The sequence below is a fragment of the Schistocerca piceifrons genome, chromosome 5, assembly GCF_021461385.2.
Source record: "Schistocerca piceifrons isolate TAMUIC-IGC-003096 chromosome 5, iqSchPice1.1, whole genome shotgun sequence".
NCBI classification, from domain to species: Eukaryota; Metazoa; Arthropoda; class Insecta; order Orthoptera; family Acrididae; genus Schistocerca; species Schistocerca piceifrons.
The window spans coordinates 115,900,104-115,921,688 of NC_060142.1; the positions used below are offsets into that span (position 1 = coordinate 115,900,104).

At 44.7% G+C, this 21,585-nt stretch overlaps 1 protein-coding gene across 1 annotated transcript in view; it reads right to left on the reverse strand.

The window, feature by feature from the left end:
- Nucleotides 1–20,437, reverse strand: part of LOC124798779 (pro-interleukin-16-like) — a 62,676-nt gene extending 42,239 nt beyond the window's left edge. Inside the window, exons 1-2 of the mRNA XM_047262309.1 lie at nt 20,405–20,437; nt 2,288–2,621 (exon numbers count right to left, since the gene is read on the reverse strand). Of these exons, the coding sequence (XP_047118265.1) occupies nt 2,288–2,621; nt 20,405–20,437 (367 nt within the window). The remainder of the gene's footprint in view (nt 1–2,287; nt 2,622–20,404) is intronic.
- Nucleotides 20,438–21,585: the final 1,148 nt, after the last annotated feature.

Consider the following 21,585-nt stretch of genomic DNA (forward strand, 5'->3'; position numbering starts at 1 on the left):
CCGCGAACCATTCGCCACCGGTGCAGGAAAGGAGGTAAATGACAGCGGTACACAATGTACCCTCCACCACACACCAGACGTAGATTATTAGATAGCATCAAAGACTACCGCCATCACTTGAAACCTCGTTGGTTTCATCGTTATCTTCTTGGTCAGTAGCACTGTCGTAATTCTCGCGGTAGACGATGGCTTTTTCCCCCAACCACAGTAAACCCCATAATAGAAAAATTCGCAGTTGACAGGTGGTGATCGTGCAGAATAAAAGCAAACCGTAGTACCACCAAGTTGGGACACAAATATCCTGTCACTACGCTTACTGTCACAAACTTTCTTGCGTTCCTTTCTAAATGGACACCCTGCACGTTTCGAGCCGCCGTTCACCTCGATGACTGTTTTTGTGGACACGACCATCGACCTAGTGTGCTAAAAATGTGATTAACCCGAAGAGCCCACACGTTTCCATTGATCAACGGTCGAATCCCGATGGTTCCGTCCCCAATGTAAACGTCATTGACGATGCCGTTGGGTCAATATGTGAACACGCAGGGCTGATCTGTTTCGGAGCTCCATGTTCAACAACGAACGATTAACGGTGTGCTCCGAAACACTTGTGTGTGCGCCAGCATTGTGTTCTTTCCGCAGCAGATCACCATCTATCCCGCTTTACCGAGCACACAAGCCTTTATACCCCACGTTCTGTGAAGAGCTGTGGACGTCCGTGCATTTAGCGCCTAGTGGTAGTTTCACTGTTCTTCTACCTCTTTCCATAAGATACTCACGACAGTAGCACGTGAACATTCCACCAGCTTCGCCGTTTCCGAGTTACTCATTCACAGACCCTGCGTAATAATAATTTGGCTTTTGTCACAGTCGCTTATCTCAGTGGATTTCCTATTTACAGCTCATAACTTCCCCGTCGTGTCCGCTCCACTTGCGTGCTTTCGTTACCGCGTCACGTGGCCGCAACGCTAGCAGGCGTTTTCTTAGCAGTCTATATCAACTTTTGTGCCGGAATATTAGAACGTCTGCACAGAATAAACAACACAGCGTTCGCATTGTGTTATTACGAGTTAATACTGGACATTTTAAGAACAAGATGTCATTCTGAAAATTACTGAATGTGGAAAATTTTATAACATTAACTGAATTCTTGTCGGTGGTTCTCATACCATGATGACAATATTAAATGAGAAACATTTTCCAATGATCCGCAAAATTTTATATATATATATATATATATATATATATATATATATATTTATTTATTTATTTATTCGGTCACAAAAAGGCTATCAGCTTCCTAGGCCACAGTCAGAAGATAACCGAATGTCACAAACATAGATAAAATGACGCGCGACTCAGACAGATATTATTTATACAGGACATATGATGACATGCAGAGGGTTTACAAAAGAAAGTATTACATTTTTGTGTCATGCAGAAGTTGTTACATGAAACTTTTTTCTGTGGACATCATTACACGTTTCATGAAGGATGTACAAAATTAGGTAGACTGATAAGAAACATATCGAAAAGAGCGACAAAAAGCAGGATAGGAGATGTGTTAAGGGGGGTAGGACGTCAAACGGGCCGACTTGGAGCAGGAGAGGCTTCACAGGACATTTTAATTTCCAGTGTCTATACTTTTACAAATAAATTCATAAACTTAGGATGCAAGTGCTATTCTGCGATGATGTTGGCACAGGAGAGGAAAGCATGATGGGCCGTATCAAACCAGTCAGAAGACTGATGAAAAAAAAACCGTTGCATTTAAGAATAGATGAAAAATAAAGTTAAATTTACAACTGTAACCCAAACAGAAACTTTATTTAACAGAGGGGAAAAAGGAAATTGACTGCTTTTCTTAAAAGAATGTAAAACTTCACTATCTACATAACAAGAGTGGTTTTCCATTGAAAGACGATCGTCAAAGGTTGGCTCTGCTTTCTTAATCTCTAGCTTCTCTCACGTTGACGTCCGGTTTTAGTTAAATGTAACTATTTCTGTGTGATATAAAAATTAATACTTTCTTTTGTAAATACTCTACACGTAATCGTTTTTGCATCTTTCGTATCTTCGTGTAAATAATATCTGTGCCAGTCAGACGTCATTTTATCTGTGTTCGTGACTTTCAGGTGTCAACAGATAATGGCCTAAGAAGCTGAGAGCCAGTGTATAACCAAATAAATATAATTTTGCTGAAAGCGGTTCTTATTAATATTTTCAGCTCTTGGAAACCAGAGCGCAAGGCTGTTTTGTCGGACCACTCTTGGTCATTGTTACTTGCCTGTGCCGCTGAAGGACGTCCTCCGCGGAAGCGAGGCCGTGGCCTGCTGCGCGTCGGCAGAGCGCTCCCTCGCGGGTGCGGGGGCGGCGGCGGGGGCGGCGCTGGCTGCGGGGGTGGCGGACAGGTCGAGGAAGCTCTGCGAGCGGTCCAGCGGCGACGTGCGCACGTCCAGCTGGCTGCCGCCCACGCGCGAGTAGAGGCCGGCCGCCGGGCTGGCAAGGGCGACGGAGGCGGCGGGGGCGGCGGAGGCGGAGGGCGCCGACAGGTCCGCCGCGGAGCTGAAGCGCCGCCGCAGCGGCGACGCCGCAGCCGGCTGCTGCGCATGCGCGGGAGCCTGCCAACATGACGGCCGCAAATCAGATAACGGCCACTGTTTCGTCACTATTATCAATTTAACACAAAGCGAAAAGGCGAGTAAACGTTAAACAAACCGTAGCTGCAGATATTTAATTAGTTCCGGGTTTACTTTATACACCGCATGCTGGTGGAAACTTTAAGACTTCGATAGGAATGTAATAATTCCAATTCCAAAGATGGCAGGTGCTGACAGGAGTATTACCGAGCTATCAGTTAAAAACGTAATGATTGCAAAATACTGTCAGAAATCATTTACAGAAGAGTGGAAGGAAACAACAGTAGAAGCCAATACTGGCCCTAGGATTTATCCTAGTAGATAGGCTGAAGAAAGGAAAACCTACGTTCATAGCATTTGCAGATTTAGAGAAAGCTTTTAGCAGTGTTGGCTAAATACTTTTTTTGAAAATCTAAAGGTAGTAGGGAGCAAAATTTTAGCCTCAAGTTTTACAGAACCGATGCTGTATGTATATGAGTAGGGTCATGAAAGGGAAGCAATGGATGAGGGGCAGTGGGACAATGGCGGCAGCTTCCTTTCTTAAAAATGAAGCTTTAATTTAATTCATTGTCGTTCGAAACTGGCCTCCAATGCCAAGCGCTACTGTTGCGCCTGAGTGGACGTTCGTTTCATAATTTTACTCGGGTTAACCATCGTAATAAGGTGTCAAAACAAAAATCCCCAGAATATTTTTGTTACCAGTACGAGAATCATAACTAGGACCAAAGATTTAGCATCTGACTGCATTAAAAAAATTGTCTATCACCACGGGTGCCTCTCCTAAAACAACTGAACACAGAATGTAGCAACGAAAGGTAATTGTCTGTCTCAGCTTCACGCAGCGATTTAAAAACCGAACGCTACACAAAAAAACAACCAAAAATAAATACGCACGTTTTTATATAAACTCGCTACATAAATTTAACCATTGTTCACTGAATTAAAGACGCAATATATTCTTCAAAAAATATTAGAGGTACTGCATCTCGTGAAATAACTGCCTAACAATTTTTAAAAAATTAACAGTAACTTCAATAGTTCAGACGAAATTACACATGGTGTCCCACGAGGAATGATCAGAGGATGGCCGGACGATACGCGGCCGAAATATCAGTGGAGGAAATTTTATTCGCGCAGCAATGCCCGAAATTTAATGGACAAATAACAATATGTACCGAACTAGTGTCAAACTCTACACCATGTGCCCTTATTTACACTGAAACGTCAAAGAAACTGGTATAGGCATGCGTATTCAACTACAGCAATGACAACGTATCGAATATTACAGAAAATAAAGAACAATGTATACTAAAGGTGTTCTATAGCGGAAACCATTCGTAATAGGGCATATGTCGATACGGAGTTTTTTGCTTCAAATGAGTGTTATATCCCTGAATAGACCATTCCTCTGGGGAAGCCAATATTTCGGTCAGTCGACAACGTGTACAATGACTGACTTTTACAGTCATATTTTTCTTGCAAATCTACTTTTATAGCTTTTGAAGATGTAGAGAAAGTTACTGACAAAGTTGAGTGAAATACACTCCTTGCAGTTCTGAAGGTAGCAGGGTACAGGGAGCGAACGATAAATTATACAGTACTCAAAACTGGAGACATAAAAGTCGAAAGACACAAAGGGAGGTAGTAAATGAGAACGGTTGGAGTGTATCCCCCTTGTTATTAAATTTGTACATTGAGCAAACACTGAAGTAAAACAAGGAGAAACTAATTTAAAACAAGGTTGATTGAGCGTAATCGAATTAAGTAGGCTGATCCTGAGGTAATTAGTTTAGGAATTGAGACACTGAAGCTTACAAATGAGTTTTGCCGTTTTGCCATCATGGTAACTGGCAACGACAGAAGTAAAGAAAATATGCAATGCAGACTGTAAATAAGACGGAAAGCTTTTCTAACAGAGATAAAATGTGTTGGCATCTAACGTAAATTTACATATTAGGGAGTCTTTTTATGTAAGTATTTGTTTATGGTGTAGTCTTGTACGGAAGTGAAGAGTGAATGATAACGAGTACGGCCAAGACGAGATGGACGACTTTAAAACGTTGTGACGTAGAAGAATGCTGAAGATTAGACGGGTAGGTTGACTGACTAAAGAACAGCCACTGAATCAGATCAGATGGAAATGTCACGACTGTTTAGCCTTTTGCTGTTCATCCACTCCCTGCCTTGAGTTGTCCTTATCAGAAAAACGCATCTACTGCACCTATGACATCATTGTTAATTAGTTTTTTGGATGTGATCATTTTCATTATTTTAGTCTTCTTGCAATGAATTTTCAAGCATATTTGCATATTTCTGTGTTGAGTTGAATTTTATCTGACTAGATGCATCAGTACCATGTCAAAGAGATTGAGTTACGTCTGATTAACACGTACTGTTTCTTCCTTTTCCTTTCTCTTGGTACATATAAGTGTGGCTCCACTGTCATCGCTGGAGCTAGTAGTATAATTTTATAGTCAGAAATTGTTTCCATATTTAATGTAGTTGATCTCCAAAAGTTATTCTGCAACTATGCTCTCTCTGTCTCATATATCTGACGATTACAAGAACGGAGAAAAACAGCATTCTACAAGTAGACGAAAGTGGAAACGTCCACATAAATGTTTTCTTTCGGTGCGCCAGGGCAGACGCCGACAACCAACGCTCAAATTAGAAAACGCCTCACTTGACGATAGAGAAAAGCATTCCGCTATCGTTCAATCCCGCATATCGAGACGACCTTGCCAAGTCAGATAAGCCTTACAGCGGTGACATGAGAATGCTGTTAGGTCACTCGTGCTACCTAGCTCATATCTACACAGTTAAAGTTAGTTGCACACTGTCGAGATAACACGAAAAAGCAAGCAGACCCCAACCACACTACAACGATCAGTTTTGTCAATTGAGCAGCGAATTTCGCGCAGCCGAAGATTATAGAGTTTAGGTCTGATCCTTCGTCTAAAAGTTGAGATTCGGCCACTTTGCCGGCCAGAGTGGCCGAGCGGTTCTAGGCGCTACAGTCCGGAACCGAGCGACCGCTACGGTCGCAGGTTCGAATCCTGCCTCGGGCATGGATGTGTGTGATGTCCTTAGGTTAGTTAGGTTTAAGTAGTTCTAAATTCTAGGGGACTGATGACCTCAGAAGTTAAGTCCCATAGTGCTCAGAGCCATTTGAACCATCGGCCACTTTGACTCGATACAGGGGAACTGGACAGCGTACATGAACTCGTGCATTAGAGTAAATGGTTCAAATGGCTCTGAGCACTATGGGACTTAACTTCTGAGGTCATCAGTCCCCTAGAACTTAGAAATACTTAAACATAACCTAAAAACATCAAACACATCCATGCCCGAGGCAGGATTCGAATTTGCGACAGTACCGATCGCGCGGTTTCAGACTGTAGCGCCTAGAACCGCTCGGCCACTCCGGCCGTCATTAGAATAAATGAATGAAAATGTTCAGCGCTTGGAACAAAGACTGACAGTTGGTACTAAAAGTAAATAAACGGGCGAAAAAATTCAGTGGCATTTGATTACACGATCGTCGACCAGTCAACGGAATCTGTCGGAATCGTTAAGTATCTAGTCGTGGGGAAGCCAATAAGCGAATTTACATCTCGCTTACTGAACGCGAGGCGAAATTAGGAAATGAGGCGGTACAGACAGTCTTGCTGTCAGCTAATGGAATATAAACAGGAGCAGTGAGAGCAGGGTGGAGAGCTGTTTATGTGCACGAAGTACCCTCGCTACACACCGTAGCTGACTTGCAGAGAGCAGATATCTATACAGAAACTGGCGTCGATAAGCAGAAAAGACTTTTAATAATTCAGACGGAGAACTCGCGCCTCTCCGTTCTACGGAGAGAGGACGACCGCGAGGTGAGAAGTTCTGTCAGGTTAAATCGCTACGGAAAAACCGGACCCAAAAACGGTGGTGCGACAGTTTGTCAAAGCGCGACAGCAGTCGCCGTCTCTCGCGAATTTAGACCGCCAGTAAGGCGGAGAAATATTACCACCAGTAAAGCGGAGAAGCATTAAAGCGCGCAGCATGAGACAGTAGTGGATAGCGCGAGAATAAATGTAGTTATGACAGCGCCGTCAGCTGGCGCTGCAGAGGCTGCTCACAGAACACAGAAAGACAGACAGAGAGAGAGAGAGAGATCCTACTTACCTGCCAGCGAACCTCCATGGATGTGCGCGGCCTGCACCACGTCCCGGCCATCAGCCGCACAGGCGATTAGATTAGATAAGATTATAAGGCTTCACGTCAGACCATGCTAAGCAGATGCAGCGCTCGCCCACTTCCGCTAATTCATTACCGAACTGTGCAACTTTTTTTCGGATGTTATATCGTGTTTACCTCTTCCTAACTGGACATAAAGGACAGGGCACTCTAAATATGCTAAACATTAAACGGAGAAAATTTAAGCCGAAGTCTTCATTTTGTTCGTTATTGCTCCTCGCGTTTCGTCTGAGCGGACGTCACATGGCATTCGTTCAAGTCGATCGATGATTCCTTTACTCAGTTTTTTATTACAGAAGGCAACCAGCCGTCTGACCGAACACGCTGAGCTACCGTGCCTGCGCCCCTAGAGCACGGCTGCAACTAATATGTTACGAGCCTTCTATTGATTAGCTATTCTATCGCTTGAGCCTTGTCCTGCAGTTACGCAGGGTCAGCCATCGTTAATTGGATTTGGCATGTTAATGGTTAAGGGGTGGCTGGATGCCCTTCCTGCCACCACCCCGTACCCCCCACGACGGAATTTGTATACCCCAACTGTCTGCGTCGAGTGTAATCCATGGAAGAGTGCAAATGTGTTCAGATGTCTGCGAGCTGTGTAACTGAGGCGGAACATGGGGACCAGCCCGGTATTCACCTAGCGGGATGTGGAAAACCGCCTAAAAACCACATCCAGGCTGGCCGGCACATCGGCCCTCGTCGTTAATCCGCCGGGCGGATTCGATCGGGGGCCGGCGCACCTACCCGAGACCAGAAAGCAGCGCGTTAGCGCTCTCGGCTACCCTGGCGGGTTTTCAATTCACTAGATATACAGGGTGAGTCACCTAAAGTTACCGCTGGATATATTTCGTAAACCACATCAAATACTGACGAACCGATTCCACAGACTGAACGTGAGGAGAGGGGCTAGTGTAATTGTTTAATACAAACCATAAAAAAATGCACGGAAGTATGTTTTTTAACGCAAACCTACGTTTTGTTAAATGGAACCACGTTAGTTTTGTCAGCACATCTGAACATATAAACAAATACGTAATCAGTGCCGTTTGTTGCTTTGTAAAATGTTAATTACATCCGGAGATATTGTAACCTAAAGTTGACGCTTGAGTACCACTCCTCCGCTGTTCGATCGTGTGTATCGGAGAGCACCGAATTACGTAGGGATCCAATGGTCACCGCTTTCACCCGTTTCATGTGTCGCTACATCAGCAATTACATGGTGATGACTTTAATCATCGAGTGCAATTCTGTCAATGGGCATTAACAGAGAATGCGCTGCAGTTCTACCTGTTTACCTATGAAGCGGGTTTCACAAACCACGGGGCACTGAATCTACGGAACATGCATTACTGGTCCGTGGACAATCCTCGCTGGCTCAGACAGGTAGAGCGACAGCGACCGTGGACTGTAAATGTATGGTGCGGAATCATTGGCGACCACCTCATTGGTCCTCACTTCATTGCAGGGGCCCAAACAGCTGCAACATACATCGCGTTTCTACAGAATTATCTGCCATCGTTGCTCGAAAATGTCCCACTGGAAACGCGTCGACGTATGTGGTATCAGCATGACGGTGCACCTGCACATTCCGCAATTAACACTAGGCTGACCCTTGACAAGATGTTCGACGGGCGTTTCATAGGACGTGGAGGACGCATAAATTGGCCAGCCCGTTCTCCTGATCTTACACCTCTGGACTTCTTTCTGTGGGGTACGTTAAGGGAGAATGTGTACCGTGATGTGCCTACCCCAGAGGATATGAAACAACGTATTGTGGCAGCCTGCGGCGACATTACACCAGGTGTACTGCGGCGTGTACGACATTCATTACGCCAGAGATTGCAATTGTGTGCAGCAAATGATGGCCACCACATTGAACATCTATTGGCCTGACATGTCGGGACACACTCTATTCTACTCCGTAATTGAAAACGGAAACCACGTGTGTACGTGTACCTCACCCCTCATGGTAATGTACATGTGCGTCAGTGAAAAAGACCAATAAAAAGGTGTTAGCATGTGGACGTAATGTGCTGTTCCAGTCTCTTCTGTACCTAAGGTCCATCACCGTTCCCTTTGGATCCCTACGTAATTCGGTGCTCTCCGATACACACGATCGAACAGCGGAGGAGTGGTACTCAAGCGTCAACTTTAGGTTACAATATCTCCGGATGTAATTAACATTTTACAATGCAACAAACGGCACTGATTACGTATTTGTTTATATGTTGAGATGTGCTAACAAAACTAACGTGGTTTCATTTAAAAAACGTAGGTTTGTGTTAATAAACATACTTCCGTGCATTATTTTATGGTTTGTATTAACCAATTGCACTAGCCCCTCTCCTCACGTTCGGTCTGTGGAATCGATTCGTCAGTATTTGATGTGGTTTACGAAATATATCCAGTGGTAATGTTAGGTGACTCGCCCTGTATAAGGTCGCAATAAGTTGCCCCCATCCCACGTAACGATCGTTGAAAATCGGCGTCATTCGGAACACTTTGTGTTGACTGTGATCTGTCTCTGACTGCTGCCAACCTCTGCTAACAGCTGTCACTATAGCTTCGTGGTTAAGTGTTGTTGGTCTTACATGTGTGAATGACTTTGATTAACAATAGTATTCATACTTATATTCAAGTGCACTACTCAAGTCTGACACAATCACAAAAGTTTGATAAACTATATAAATGCCTGTTTTGTTCTACTCACTGCATCCTACAGGGTGGCTACAATTAAAGTTTCGCTACTTGAGAGGACGCCCATGAAAAACAACGAGTCATCGTGGGACAATGAAACTGGAAACATTTTTAAGAAACACGCGGAAGGGAAGTAACGAATAAACAACTGAAAGAAATACATTTTAATTTCAACATGAGAGGGTGTTTGTTTGTTAACTGCATACCACGTTTACGTTCCAGGTTATAAATGTTGTTCAGTGTGACGATCACCTGCTCACACGACAGCCTGGAACCGCGCTAGAGATTGCTATACTGTTGCCCGGACCATCTGAGGTGAGGTGTTGGCTACCTCCCTCGCTACGCTGATCTTCAGCCAGCAACATGTATCAGCGTCCCGTGTCTCAGTCATGCCAACAGTAATTTCTTCAACTGTTTGTGGCGCAATTGGCCGTCGCTCTCTCCCTGGATCAGTTCCCAAACAGCCAGTTCATTCGAACTTCCAAATCACGTTCTTCAACAACAGTGCGGAAAGAGGACCTCTCCACATTCCTTTAATGCAATGATACTCGCCCAGCAGCACTATTGCTGTTGTTTCGCTACAACAGTTTTATGAGGCAAAGCCCTGCTCACCTGCTGACTGTCTGCAGCTGTAATGCACTCTCATGCTTGTGTTTCAACCTTACATCAGTGTACCAGTACCGCCGCTTAGCGGCGTGTCACGACACTAACTCTACTAACAACGGAAATCCGACAGTGCATAGCCTGAACATCATTCTTATAAACTCCGCGGCTCGTGGTCTTGCGGGAGCGTTCTCGCTTCCCGCGCACGGGTCCCGGGTTCGATTCCCGGCGGGGTCATGGATTTTCTCTGCCTCGAGATGACTGGGTGTTGAGTGCCTTTGATCATCATTTTATCCTCATTCACTCGCAAGTCGCCGTAGTGGCGTTAAGGAACCGACCCGCGAGGGGTCTCCCGGCCACCAATGCCATACGCCCATTATTATCATCATTATTCCTATAAAGTTACTTATCCATATGGCAAATAATTTTCCGTCTTCACTGGCTCAAGTAGCGAAAGTTCAGTTGTAGTCACCCTGTATGGCAACAGTCTTAATTAATTTAATGTCCTTGCAACACATCAGTACCGCATTTGAAGATGACCGACCGTGTCGAAGTTTACACCACAACGGTAGATACGTACGAGTCGCGCACGCCGGTGAGTTGCCAGTAATGGAAGCCGAACAATAGAACATTCTCCCCTCTCACATCCTGTAACCCCGCAGTGGCCTCGCTATTTAACCCTCTGATCCCAAGTTAAGCGAACAGCTTTACTTATCCCACGGCCGCATTCTGCAACATCAATTAAAATTAAGTTCACCTTAAAAGATTACTGTCTAAGGACTGGACAGAAATACTGCACTCGTAAGAAGTTCTTAACGTTAGTTGACATTTTTGGATTCAGCTTGCCGCAGTTTGACGACCACTGCATTAAAGAATAGAGAGCCCCCATGTATAAACTCGGATGGACAACACTGAAACACCCGCCTTACAGTCCTGACCTGGCTGCATTTGACAATCATCTCTTTGGGAAACTGAAAGACTCTTTTCGTGGAACAAGGTTTGAAGATGATGACTCCCTTGCGCACGCTGCCAAACGGTAGCTCCAACAAGTTGGTCCAGAATTTTACCGTGCGGGTATACAGGCGCTGGTTCCAAGATGGCGTAAGGTAGCTGAGAGGGATGGAAATTATGTGGAGAAATGAAAATATTGTTCCTAAAGGAAGTATCTACACACTGCAAACGTTTCAAACATGTAGAATAAAAGATGGATTTTAAAAAAGTGTGCATTTCTCACTAGAAGTGTCCCCATGTATAAAACAGATATCAAATGCATTATTACTTCACGAATGAGTTAATGCGTAAAATATTTGATGTCATGCATGTAAAACCTTTATGGTTGAAGACTCAGAGCTCTAATTATGTTCGTTTTATGGACCACATGTACAAAACAGATATCAAATGCATGATTACTTCATGAATGAGTTAATGCGTCAAATATTTGATGTCAAGCATGTAAAACCTTTATGGTTAAAGACTCAAAACTCTAATTATGTTGGTTTTATGGACCACATACACGGACTAAAAGTGCTGGAAATCGTAAGTAACACCGAACGATAATTTCGCATCAAGAAATGTGTACTACAAAACTCGATTCTAAACTGACAAACAAGAGAAAAACATCATAAGATGTAACATAATAACATATTGTATCTACTACATAATACATTTATTATACGTATAAAAAGAAATATGTATTACCGGCCACTGGAAATGTTTCACAAGTAAAAAAAGCGAACGCGTATGGCAATAAACAAACTGGCTTCAATTAGTTGCATAGACAGAACATACTCCCATGAATTTTGAAGCAAGTGAGGAACGATGGAGGACAGAGAAAAAATGACGAATTCACTAGAAGTTGCAGCAGTAGAGTGAATTAATCAAAGATTTCCCTTCACTCTAAGATTACGATCCTGTCGCACTTACAGGACATGACACATTCAAAATTTACTGTGAAGACAGTATGATAACTGATAAAATGGTCCGATGCAATCTGAATAACAAAGCTGAGCAAGTTACTTTCAATTCAGGCGTCGTTCTACCCAACACAACTAATGTGCAAAACAATGGAATGAAAAGAAGGAGAAATATAGGGACCGGGAAGATGATGTAAAAACCACATGGCAACAGAAGTCTGTGCACATTATCGCAGTGGTAATGTGGGACACTGGCGATATACATAAGCTAACTCTGAAAGGCCTACACAACCTAAAACTATGTTCTCCGCTCTGTTGACAACAGCAGAAGGCACATATGCTACACGCCCAAAGCGCTTTCAACTGGCGATGTCTTGTTAACATGGAACGATGCAAAGCTGAACACTGGCACCAAGACGGCGTTCAAGTGGGGTGGGTCGGTTCTAAGTTGGAAGAAGGCAACAGGACCATGCCTAGTAAAGCGACGTGATGTTCCAACCTCCTTCAGGACAGAGAAAGTTTAATTTCTGTAATTAAAAATGAACATCGCATGGGTAGCAGTTGCTATAAAAAGCGAAGAACCAAAAATATCCTGTACGGAAATGATGATTATTAACACTGAAGAGCCAAAGAAACTGGTACACATGCCCAATATCGTGTAATGCCCCCGCGAGCAGGCAGAAGTGCCGCAACACGTGGTATGGACTCGACTAACGTCTGAAGCAGTGCTGGGGGGAATTAACACCATGAATCCTCCAGGGCTGTCCATAAATCGGTAATAGTACGAGGGGGTGGAATCTCTTCTGAACAGCACGTTGCAAGGCATCCCAGATATGCTCAATAATGTTCATGTCAGGGGAGTTTGGTGGCCAGCGGAGGTGTTTAAACTCAGAAGAGTGTCCCTGAAGCCATTCTGTAGCTATTCTGGACGCGTAGGGTGTCGCATTGTCCTGCTGCAATTACCCAAGTCCGTTGGAATGCAGAATAGACATGAATGGATGCAGGTGATCAGACAGGATGCTTACGTACGTGTCACCTGTCAGAGTCGTATCTAGACGTATCGGGCGTCCTATATCACTCCAACTGCACACGCCCCACACCATTGCACAGCCCCCGTCAGTTTGAACAGTCCCCTGTTGACATGCAGGGTTGTCTCCATACCAGTACCCGTCCATCCGCTCGATACAATTTGAAACGAGACTCGTCCGACCAGGCAACATGTTTCTATTCATCAACAGTCCAACGTCGGTGTTAACGGGCCCAGGGGAAGCGTAAGGCTTTGTGTCGTGCTATCATCAAGGGTACACGATAGGGTCTTCCGCACGGAAGCCCATATCGATGATGGTTCGTTGAATGTTTCGCACGCTGACACTTGTAGATGGCCCTGCATTGAAATATGCAGCAATTTGCGGAAGGGTTGCACTTCTGTCACGTTGAACGATTCTCTTCAGTCGTCGTTGGTCCCGTTCTTGCAGGATCTTTTTCCGACCGCAGCGATGTCGGAGATCTGATGTTCTACCATTTCTGATATTCACGGTACATTCGTGAAATGGTCGCACGGGAAAATCTCCACTTCATCGCTAGCTGGGAGGTGCTGTGTCCCATCACTCGTGCGCCGACTATAACACCACGTTCAAACTCACTTAAATTTTGATAACCTGTCATTGTAGCAGGAGTAACCGATATAACAGCTGCGCCAGACACTTGTTGTCTTATATAGGCGTTGCCGATCGCAGCACCCTATTCTGCCTGTTTGGATATTTCTGGATTTGAATATGCATGCCTATACCAGTTTCTATGGCGCTTCAGTGTATGAATACAACGAAAAACCAGTCTAAAGTTCCAAATTTTACTTCCTTTTTTCACTCGATGACTAATTTCGGGCCGAGACCCATTTTCTCATCATCGTAACGTACTCAAATATAGTATTTCCGAAGATGTGAAAACCACATCAAAAATGTGCAACTGGATGTTAAGCATACCTTAAATTCCGTAGCGAACTTCAGACCCGACCATTTCCTTTCAACAATTTCTTCATAGAAAACAAAATCTAGCTATATTTTACTAGGCATAAAGCCAGTTTTCACTAGTATGGATTCGGGCGATTTCTTGCAGTGATTTCGAAAGATAGTAGTAGGTCATAACGCACACAAACAAGGTAACAGCGGACGATTTTGATATCCAAACGTATCGGAAATATCTGGCGAGAACAGAAAGCAGTCAGCTCGATGCGCCTATTTGTGCTTCCTGCGCTTGCTGTCGAGTTATGTTGGCTCACCTGAATGTGGGAACGTTCGAAACTTCACGCGACGACTTTTCCTGTTGTGCTTATGACAACACAACGAAGGCATTCCACTGGCACAAGCATGTCTTACTGGAAACGGAAGCAGTGGTAGATGTGTATAAAACTTAAGACTTTCACAACTTTAGAGCGATTCCCAGCAGCAAATACCCTAATTAGCATTCTGTCTCATTATGGAAACATTATCGTCATCTCCGAACCCCTCTCCCCTTTTACACAGTAAGTACAAAATATGAGTGTTTAGTAACATAAAAAACGTAACAGAATAAAACTAACTTTCACATAATCTATTTTATGCATTATACTGCCTTAGGAACAACTCCTCATTACTTTCACGGTAGCAATAAATAACAAACTCCCGCATGACTAACCGGTCGTGAGGTAAGCGTAACGTTGTTGGCATACTTATCGCTGCAGAAATTTCATGACTCATACCCGTATCTTGCTCAGAGATACACGTACCCAAGTTTCTCAGCAGAAAAGCAAATCTTCCCAGTAATTGAATAGACATTAGAAAACAAATCCCACCATCACTTTCTATCGCGCAGCATCACACATTTAGGATTTTTCCTTCCGTACTTCTTATCTGGTAATCAACTAACTGTCTTTCCATGCTGCAAACAAGCGGATCCATAGAAACTGAAAAAAAAATCACAAACGAAAGCTCTTATTTCTAGAGCGCACATGTTTCCGGTCAGTTTTTATACGGATGTGTTATGCCCTCTTGCAGAGAACTGAAGCGTTACACTGTGTTTAGAACCTTAGCTGCACCTCGCTCCTGTCAACGGCATTTGTACAACTGGGTACAGAAATAAAGAAAACTACCATATGGCACAAATATACTGCACAACGCCGCGCGTAAAAACTGGATTCTTCCGGGGCTCACACCTCGGATTCTATTTGTGGTAGGTAGGGTCAAGCGTTTCGCACAGCGTTTGCACTGGGGACCATTTGTAAACCCGACAGAAGGCTCGTCTTACTGTAACTATCCTACAGTACAGCGTCAAAGTTTGAATATTACACACTTCACCCAGCTCAGGCAAATGGACCGAATCGGTTGATTCTTTCTGCATGAGAGGTTGTCTATGGTCCGCCTTAAGCGGCTTATGGAGAGACCATTTAGTTCCTGAGAAAACCCGAGAAAAAGGTTTCTTACAATTGTTTCTCTGTCAGCAGCGGATATCTAAGTAACCAACAGCAGCAAATTGCTCAAATTTTAGCCGCACATTCTCTAGGCATTTATCTAGAAGTACCATCTTTCCGTTTTCAAAAATCTTGATTCGTTATCGAGAAACACGCCAAAAACATGGTGTTCGGACACTAAAACCGAGCCGCGGATCCCAAGTCAGCTATGGAAGGCAAACGATTGTAATTTTTATGATATATTCCTAAAATCTCGATCAGCCTTGAAAATTACCTTGATATCTTTTCCTGTATTAGAGACACAAATGTTCAAAGTTACCCTACTTGTACACGAAAAATATGCACGTAAAATATGATGGGAGTCGAAAACGTAGCTTACAAAGTGACGTAGCATGAACAAATGTGCTGTAAATTGTCTCTGTTATCATCAGAAGCGTTCTGGGAACCACATGTTGTAGTACTGGAGCACATGCAAAATTGTCATGCACGTGAAATCTGTTCTGAGGTGTAAAATTAGTTTTGAGTTATTTCAATTTCCATAAGTAAACTATCAAAATTTTACTGAGTCATAAAATACTTTTCATATGAGCCTCATGCCCTGCTGTAGCAGGGAAAAGAAGGGCAGCAGCGGAAAAGTGCTCGTATCGCAGCTGAGAAAATGGCGAATATTTCTCCTGTTTAAAAGGTCATGAGTGAAAAGTGGGGTAGCGGCTCCCTCTCTCTACCTTCGTCAACACCTTTAAAATTTTTCGCAAACATTTTGGCATGCGAACATATTCGCGCTTTTTCATTCTGAGAGAGAAGAAGACAGTGGCAGAGAAAAGAGACAGGAAAGTAATAAATATATACTGAGAGAGAGTAGACAGTGGTTGTGATATAGAAAGAGCGAAGGAGACAGTGGCAGTGTCAGAGAAAGAGAGGGACCCAGTGGTAGCGGAATACAGTTGACAGTGACAGTGACAGAACAGTGCTAGGAAAAAAGTAAAGGAGACAGTGCCTGTGAGGAGGAAGGTTGAATGGTTGATTTGGGAGAGGGGACCGAACAGCGAGGTCATCGGTCGCATCGGATTAGGGATGAATAAGGAAGGAAGTCGGGCGTGCCCTTTTCAAAGGAACCCTCCCGGTGAGGTGATGTAGGGAAATCCGGAAAACCTAAATCAAGGGGGCCGGACGCGGGTTTGAACCGTCCCCCCCCCCCCCCCCCCCCCCGTACGAGTCCTGTGTACTAACCACTGCGCCACCTCACTCGGTAAAGGGAAGGTGAAAATGGAAGTTGGTGAGAGGCTGTGATAATGAGAGGCGAACTCTGTGACAATGACGACGAGGAAGAGGGAGACAGTAAGAAGAGACAGCAGCAGTGGGAAGGTATGAATGAGAGAGTAGCAGTAAGAACTAGAGCGAAACGTATACAGTGGTAGGACACAGTAGTAGCAGGACAGAACGAAGGAGTCTATTGCTGTGACATAGGAAACACTGACAAAGAGACACAGAAAGATAATGGCAATGAGATGGGCTGAACGTGTGGGTGAGAAAGAGCTACTGGTAGCGGATAGGTATGAGCGACTTAGAGCGATGGACTAGTGGTTTGAGCGAGTTACAGGTAGGGGAGTTTGTGGTAGTGAAAGATGAGCTAACATGTTAAAGACAGTGCGAATATGTTCGCATGCCATAATGTTTGCGAAAAATTCTAAAGTGCTTAGAAACGTAGAATGAGGCAGCTGAGCCGGCCGGGGTGGCCAAGCGGTTCTAGGCGCTACAGTCTGTAACCGCGCGACCGCTACGGTCGCAGGTTCGAATTCTGCTTCGGGTATGGATGTGCGTGATGTCTTTAGGTTAGTTAGGTTTAAGTAGTTCTAAGTTCTGATGACCTCAGCAGTTAAGTCCCATAGCGTTCAGAGCCATTTGAACCATTTTTGAGGCAGCTGATATCCACTTTTCAGTCAGAGTTTTCTAAACAGTAACATTTTGACATTTTTTATGCTCCGATGGGAGCATTTCTCCGCTAGTGACGTGCCATATATGAAGTGACGCACTTGTCTTGAGGTACGAGAGGTTCAAAAAATGGTTTAAATGGCTCTGAGCACTATGGGACTTAACATATGAAGTCATCAGTCCCCTAGAACTTAGAACTACTTAAACCTAACTAACCTAAGGGCATCACACACATCCATACCCGAGGCAGGATTCGAACCTGCGACCGAAGCAGTCGCGCGGTTCCGGACGTACGAGAGGAATATTTTTTTAAACAATAGTTTTGTTTTCATAAAACATTTTGTGAATATAATATATTTTAAAGTGGTCGTTAAGCAATTTATGTTGTTACTTCTGTCACTTCAAAACGGCATCAATTTGTACAGGGTTTTCAAAATGTCGTGCACAAACTGAAGAAGCTGATTGAGTAACAATACAAAAGCTTTGGATCTCGCAGTCTTGTATCTAATTCTGAGCCATAAATTCGCCAGAGATTATGTTCTGTTAACAATGTTGGACATAACAGAAGGGGTTTAGAATGGCGACCATCACGGTGAATACTGCTACATCATCTCCGTAGAAAATACTGGCCCACTCAACCAAAACCACCGGGCATCCCACGGGTATCAGGAGCTGCAAGACTGCTGGCGAAAAGTGTTTCTTCGTCGGCAGCTGACGTCACGTACAGAAGAGTTCTGATGTGGCCCCACATACACACAATATGTATACAATGGCGTGACGAAAGTCATGGGTTAGTGATATGTACATACACAGATAGCGGTAGTATCGCGCACACACGGTACAAAAGGGCAGTTATTTGGCGCAGCTGTCATCTGTACTCCGCTGAATCATATGAAAAGGTTTTCGACGTGATCATACCTACACGACGAGAATTAACAGACCTTGAACGCCAAATGGTAGTTGTAGATAGACGCATGGGACATTCCATTTCGGAAATCGTTAAGGGAGTCAACATTCCGAGATGCAGTGTCAAGAGTGTGTTGTGACGACATTTCGGACATTACCTCTCGCAGCGGACAACGCAGTGGCCTTCACATGACGACCGAGAGCAGCGGCGTCCTGGTAGAGTTGTCAGCGTCCACAGACAAGCAATACTGCGTGGAATAACCGCAAAAATCAAAACGTACCCATTAGGACAGTTGGCGAAATATGGCGTTAATGGGCTATGGCAGCAGACGACCGACGCGAGTGCCTTTGCTAACAGCACGACATGGCCTGCAGCGTCTTTTCTGGGCTCGTGACCATGTCGGTTGGACCCCAGACGACTGCAAAAAAGTGGCCTGGTCAGATGATACTGGGGTGACAAAAGTCACTCCCCTGAGCTGCTTGCTCCATTGATCGTGACCGGGCCAAATATCTCACGAAATAAGCGTCAAACGAAAAAACTACAAAGAACGAAACTGGTCTAGCTTGAAGGGGGAAACCAGACGGCGTTATAGTTGGCCCGCTAGACGGCGCTGCCATAGGTCAAACGGATATCAGCTGCGTTTTTTTAAAAATAGGAACCCCCATTTTTTGTTACATATTCGTGTAGTACGTAAAGAAATATGCATGTTGTAGTTGGACGACTTTTTTCGCTTTGTGATAGATGGCGCTGTAATAGTCACAAACGTATAAGTACGTCGTATCACGTAACATTCCGCCAGTGCGGACGGTATTTGCTTCGTGATACATTACCCGTGTTAAAATGGACCGTTTACCAATTGCGGAAAAGGTCGATATCGTGTTGATGTAAGGCTATTGTGATCAAACTGCCGAACGGGCGTGTGCTATATATGATGCTCGGTATCCTGGACGACGACATCCAAGTGTCCGGACCGTTCGCCGGATAGTTACGTTATTCAAGGAAACGGGAAGTGTTGAGCCATATGTGAAACGTCAACCACGACCTGCAACAAGTGATGAGGCCCAAGTGGGTGTTTTAACTGCTGTCGCGCGAGAACTTCTTGCTGTTGAGGAATGTCGTTACACGTACTGCCAAATGCATTGAGGTTGACGGACATCATTTTGAGCATTTATTACATTAATGTGGTATTTACAGGTAATCACGCTGTAACAGCACTCTCAGAAATGATAAGTTCACAAAGCTACATGTTTCACATTGGAAAAACCGAAATAAAATGTTCAAACGTACCTACGTTCTGTATTTTAATTTAAAAAACCTACTTGTTACCAACTGTTCGTCTAAAATTGTGAGCCATGTGTTTGTGACTATTGCAGCGCCATCTATCACAAAGCGAAAGAAGTGGACAACAAAAACATTCATATTTCTTTACGTACTACACGAATATGTAATAAAAAATGGGGGTTCCTATTTAAACAAACACAATTGATATCCATTTAACCTATGGCAGCGCCATCCAGCGGGCCAACCATAGCGCCATCTGGTTTCCCCCTTCAAGCTAGACAAGTTTCGTTCTTTGTAGTTTTTCCGCTTGACGCTTATTTGGTGAGATATTTGGCCCGGTCACGATCAAAGGACCACGCCTGGAATATGTCGCGTTGAGTACATCACGTACTTGCACAGAAAAGCGTGCACGTTCCCTATCTACTTTTACTTGTCGGGTAAATAAGTACATTATCTTTGCTAAACTCAAGGCCCATGTGGACTGATTATCTTGTTGTTCCTGACATTCCAAAGCTTTCACTGGCTCGGGTTTTAAAGAGCAGGAGTCCGTATTCCAATGTTGTCGTACTCCGACTCCTCTACCACCCCTTTCAGTTTGCGTGCAAACTCATGAATCACCCTGTGTAGAACTTTATGAGTAATGCGTGACGGTCATCAGAGAGCTGTGTAAACACACGGCAGCCGCTGCTGTGTCTGTGAAACAGGCGAGATAGACGGAGGGGGCAGTGACCAAACTGCTGGGACTCACCGGTGCGGGGGCGGCGCCGGGCTGGGAGAACATGGCGATCTTGTCGCGCACGCTGCGCTCGCTGGCGTCGTCTCGCGGCCGCCGGCCGGCGGGGGCGGCGTCCCGTGCGGGGGCGGCGTCCCGCGCGGGGGCGGCAGGCGCGGCCCACGGCTTGCTAGGCACCGGCGGCGGCTGCGGTTGTTTGCTGCAACAGACGTGAAACGGGCGCGCTCAGCACAGTCAGCCTCTAGCTGGAAAAGAGAGTCCAGAGGGTTCTTCACAGAAACTGCCGTCTTTTTGTTCTATTTCGCGTGAACTTTACAAAATTTCACAGAACACACTGTCTCCATGTGATGCCGCGCGACACGGAGTTACGAGGCACGTTCAGAGAGTAAGTGTACTATCATCATAATGGGCTGTCAATTATTTGAAACTTCCTGGCAGATTGAAACTGTGTGTCGGACCGAGACTCGAACTCGGGACGTTTGCCTTTCGCGGGCAAATGCTCTACCAACTGAACTACCCAAGCACGACTCACGCCCCGTCCTACCTGCTTTACTTCTGCCAGTACCTCGTCTCCTACCTACCAAACTCCTGCGAAGGAGAGCTTCTGTAAAGTTTGGTAGGTAGGAGACGAGGTACTGGCAGAAGTAAAGCTGTGAGGACGGGGCATGAATCGTGATTGGGTAGCTCAGTTGGTAGAGCACTTGCCCGCGGAAGGCAAACGTCCCGAGTTCGAGTCTCGGTCCGGCACACAGTTTTAATCTGGCAGGAAGTTATATATCAGCGCACACTCCGCTGCAGAGTGAAAATCTCTTTCTGTCAATTTTTTGCTTTTGTTTTTAGAGTTGGCAATACTGTGTGGTACAGGGGATCCCCTGACCAAAAGGGGCACTGCAGATGCAGATACTTGGTAGTACGTAAACTCGCGTTGTAGTGTCCAGTTGCGTGAAAGATGTCGGTAAGTGGCTGTCAAGTGAAAGCCATGTGCTGTGATCTGCTTCATACACGCGGAAGCAATAACAAACTACCGGAATTTGAAGCCATTTCGACTATTTTTTCAACCTTGACTGTCTCAAAAAATATGTAAAAGTTTTTTTTAAATTACCGTTACCAGTCACAAACTTCGGCAACTATTGTACTGCTTATTTATTTAGCAACATGTTTCGAGGTAAAACTCGTCTTCAGGCAAAACGGCATTA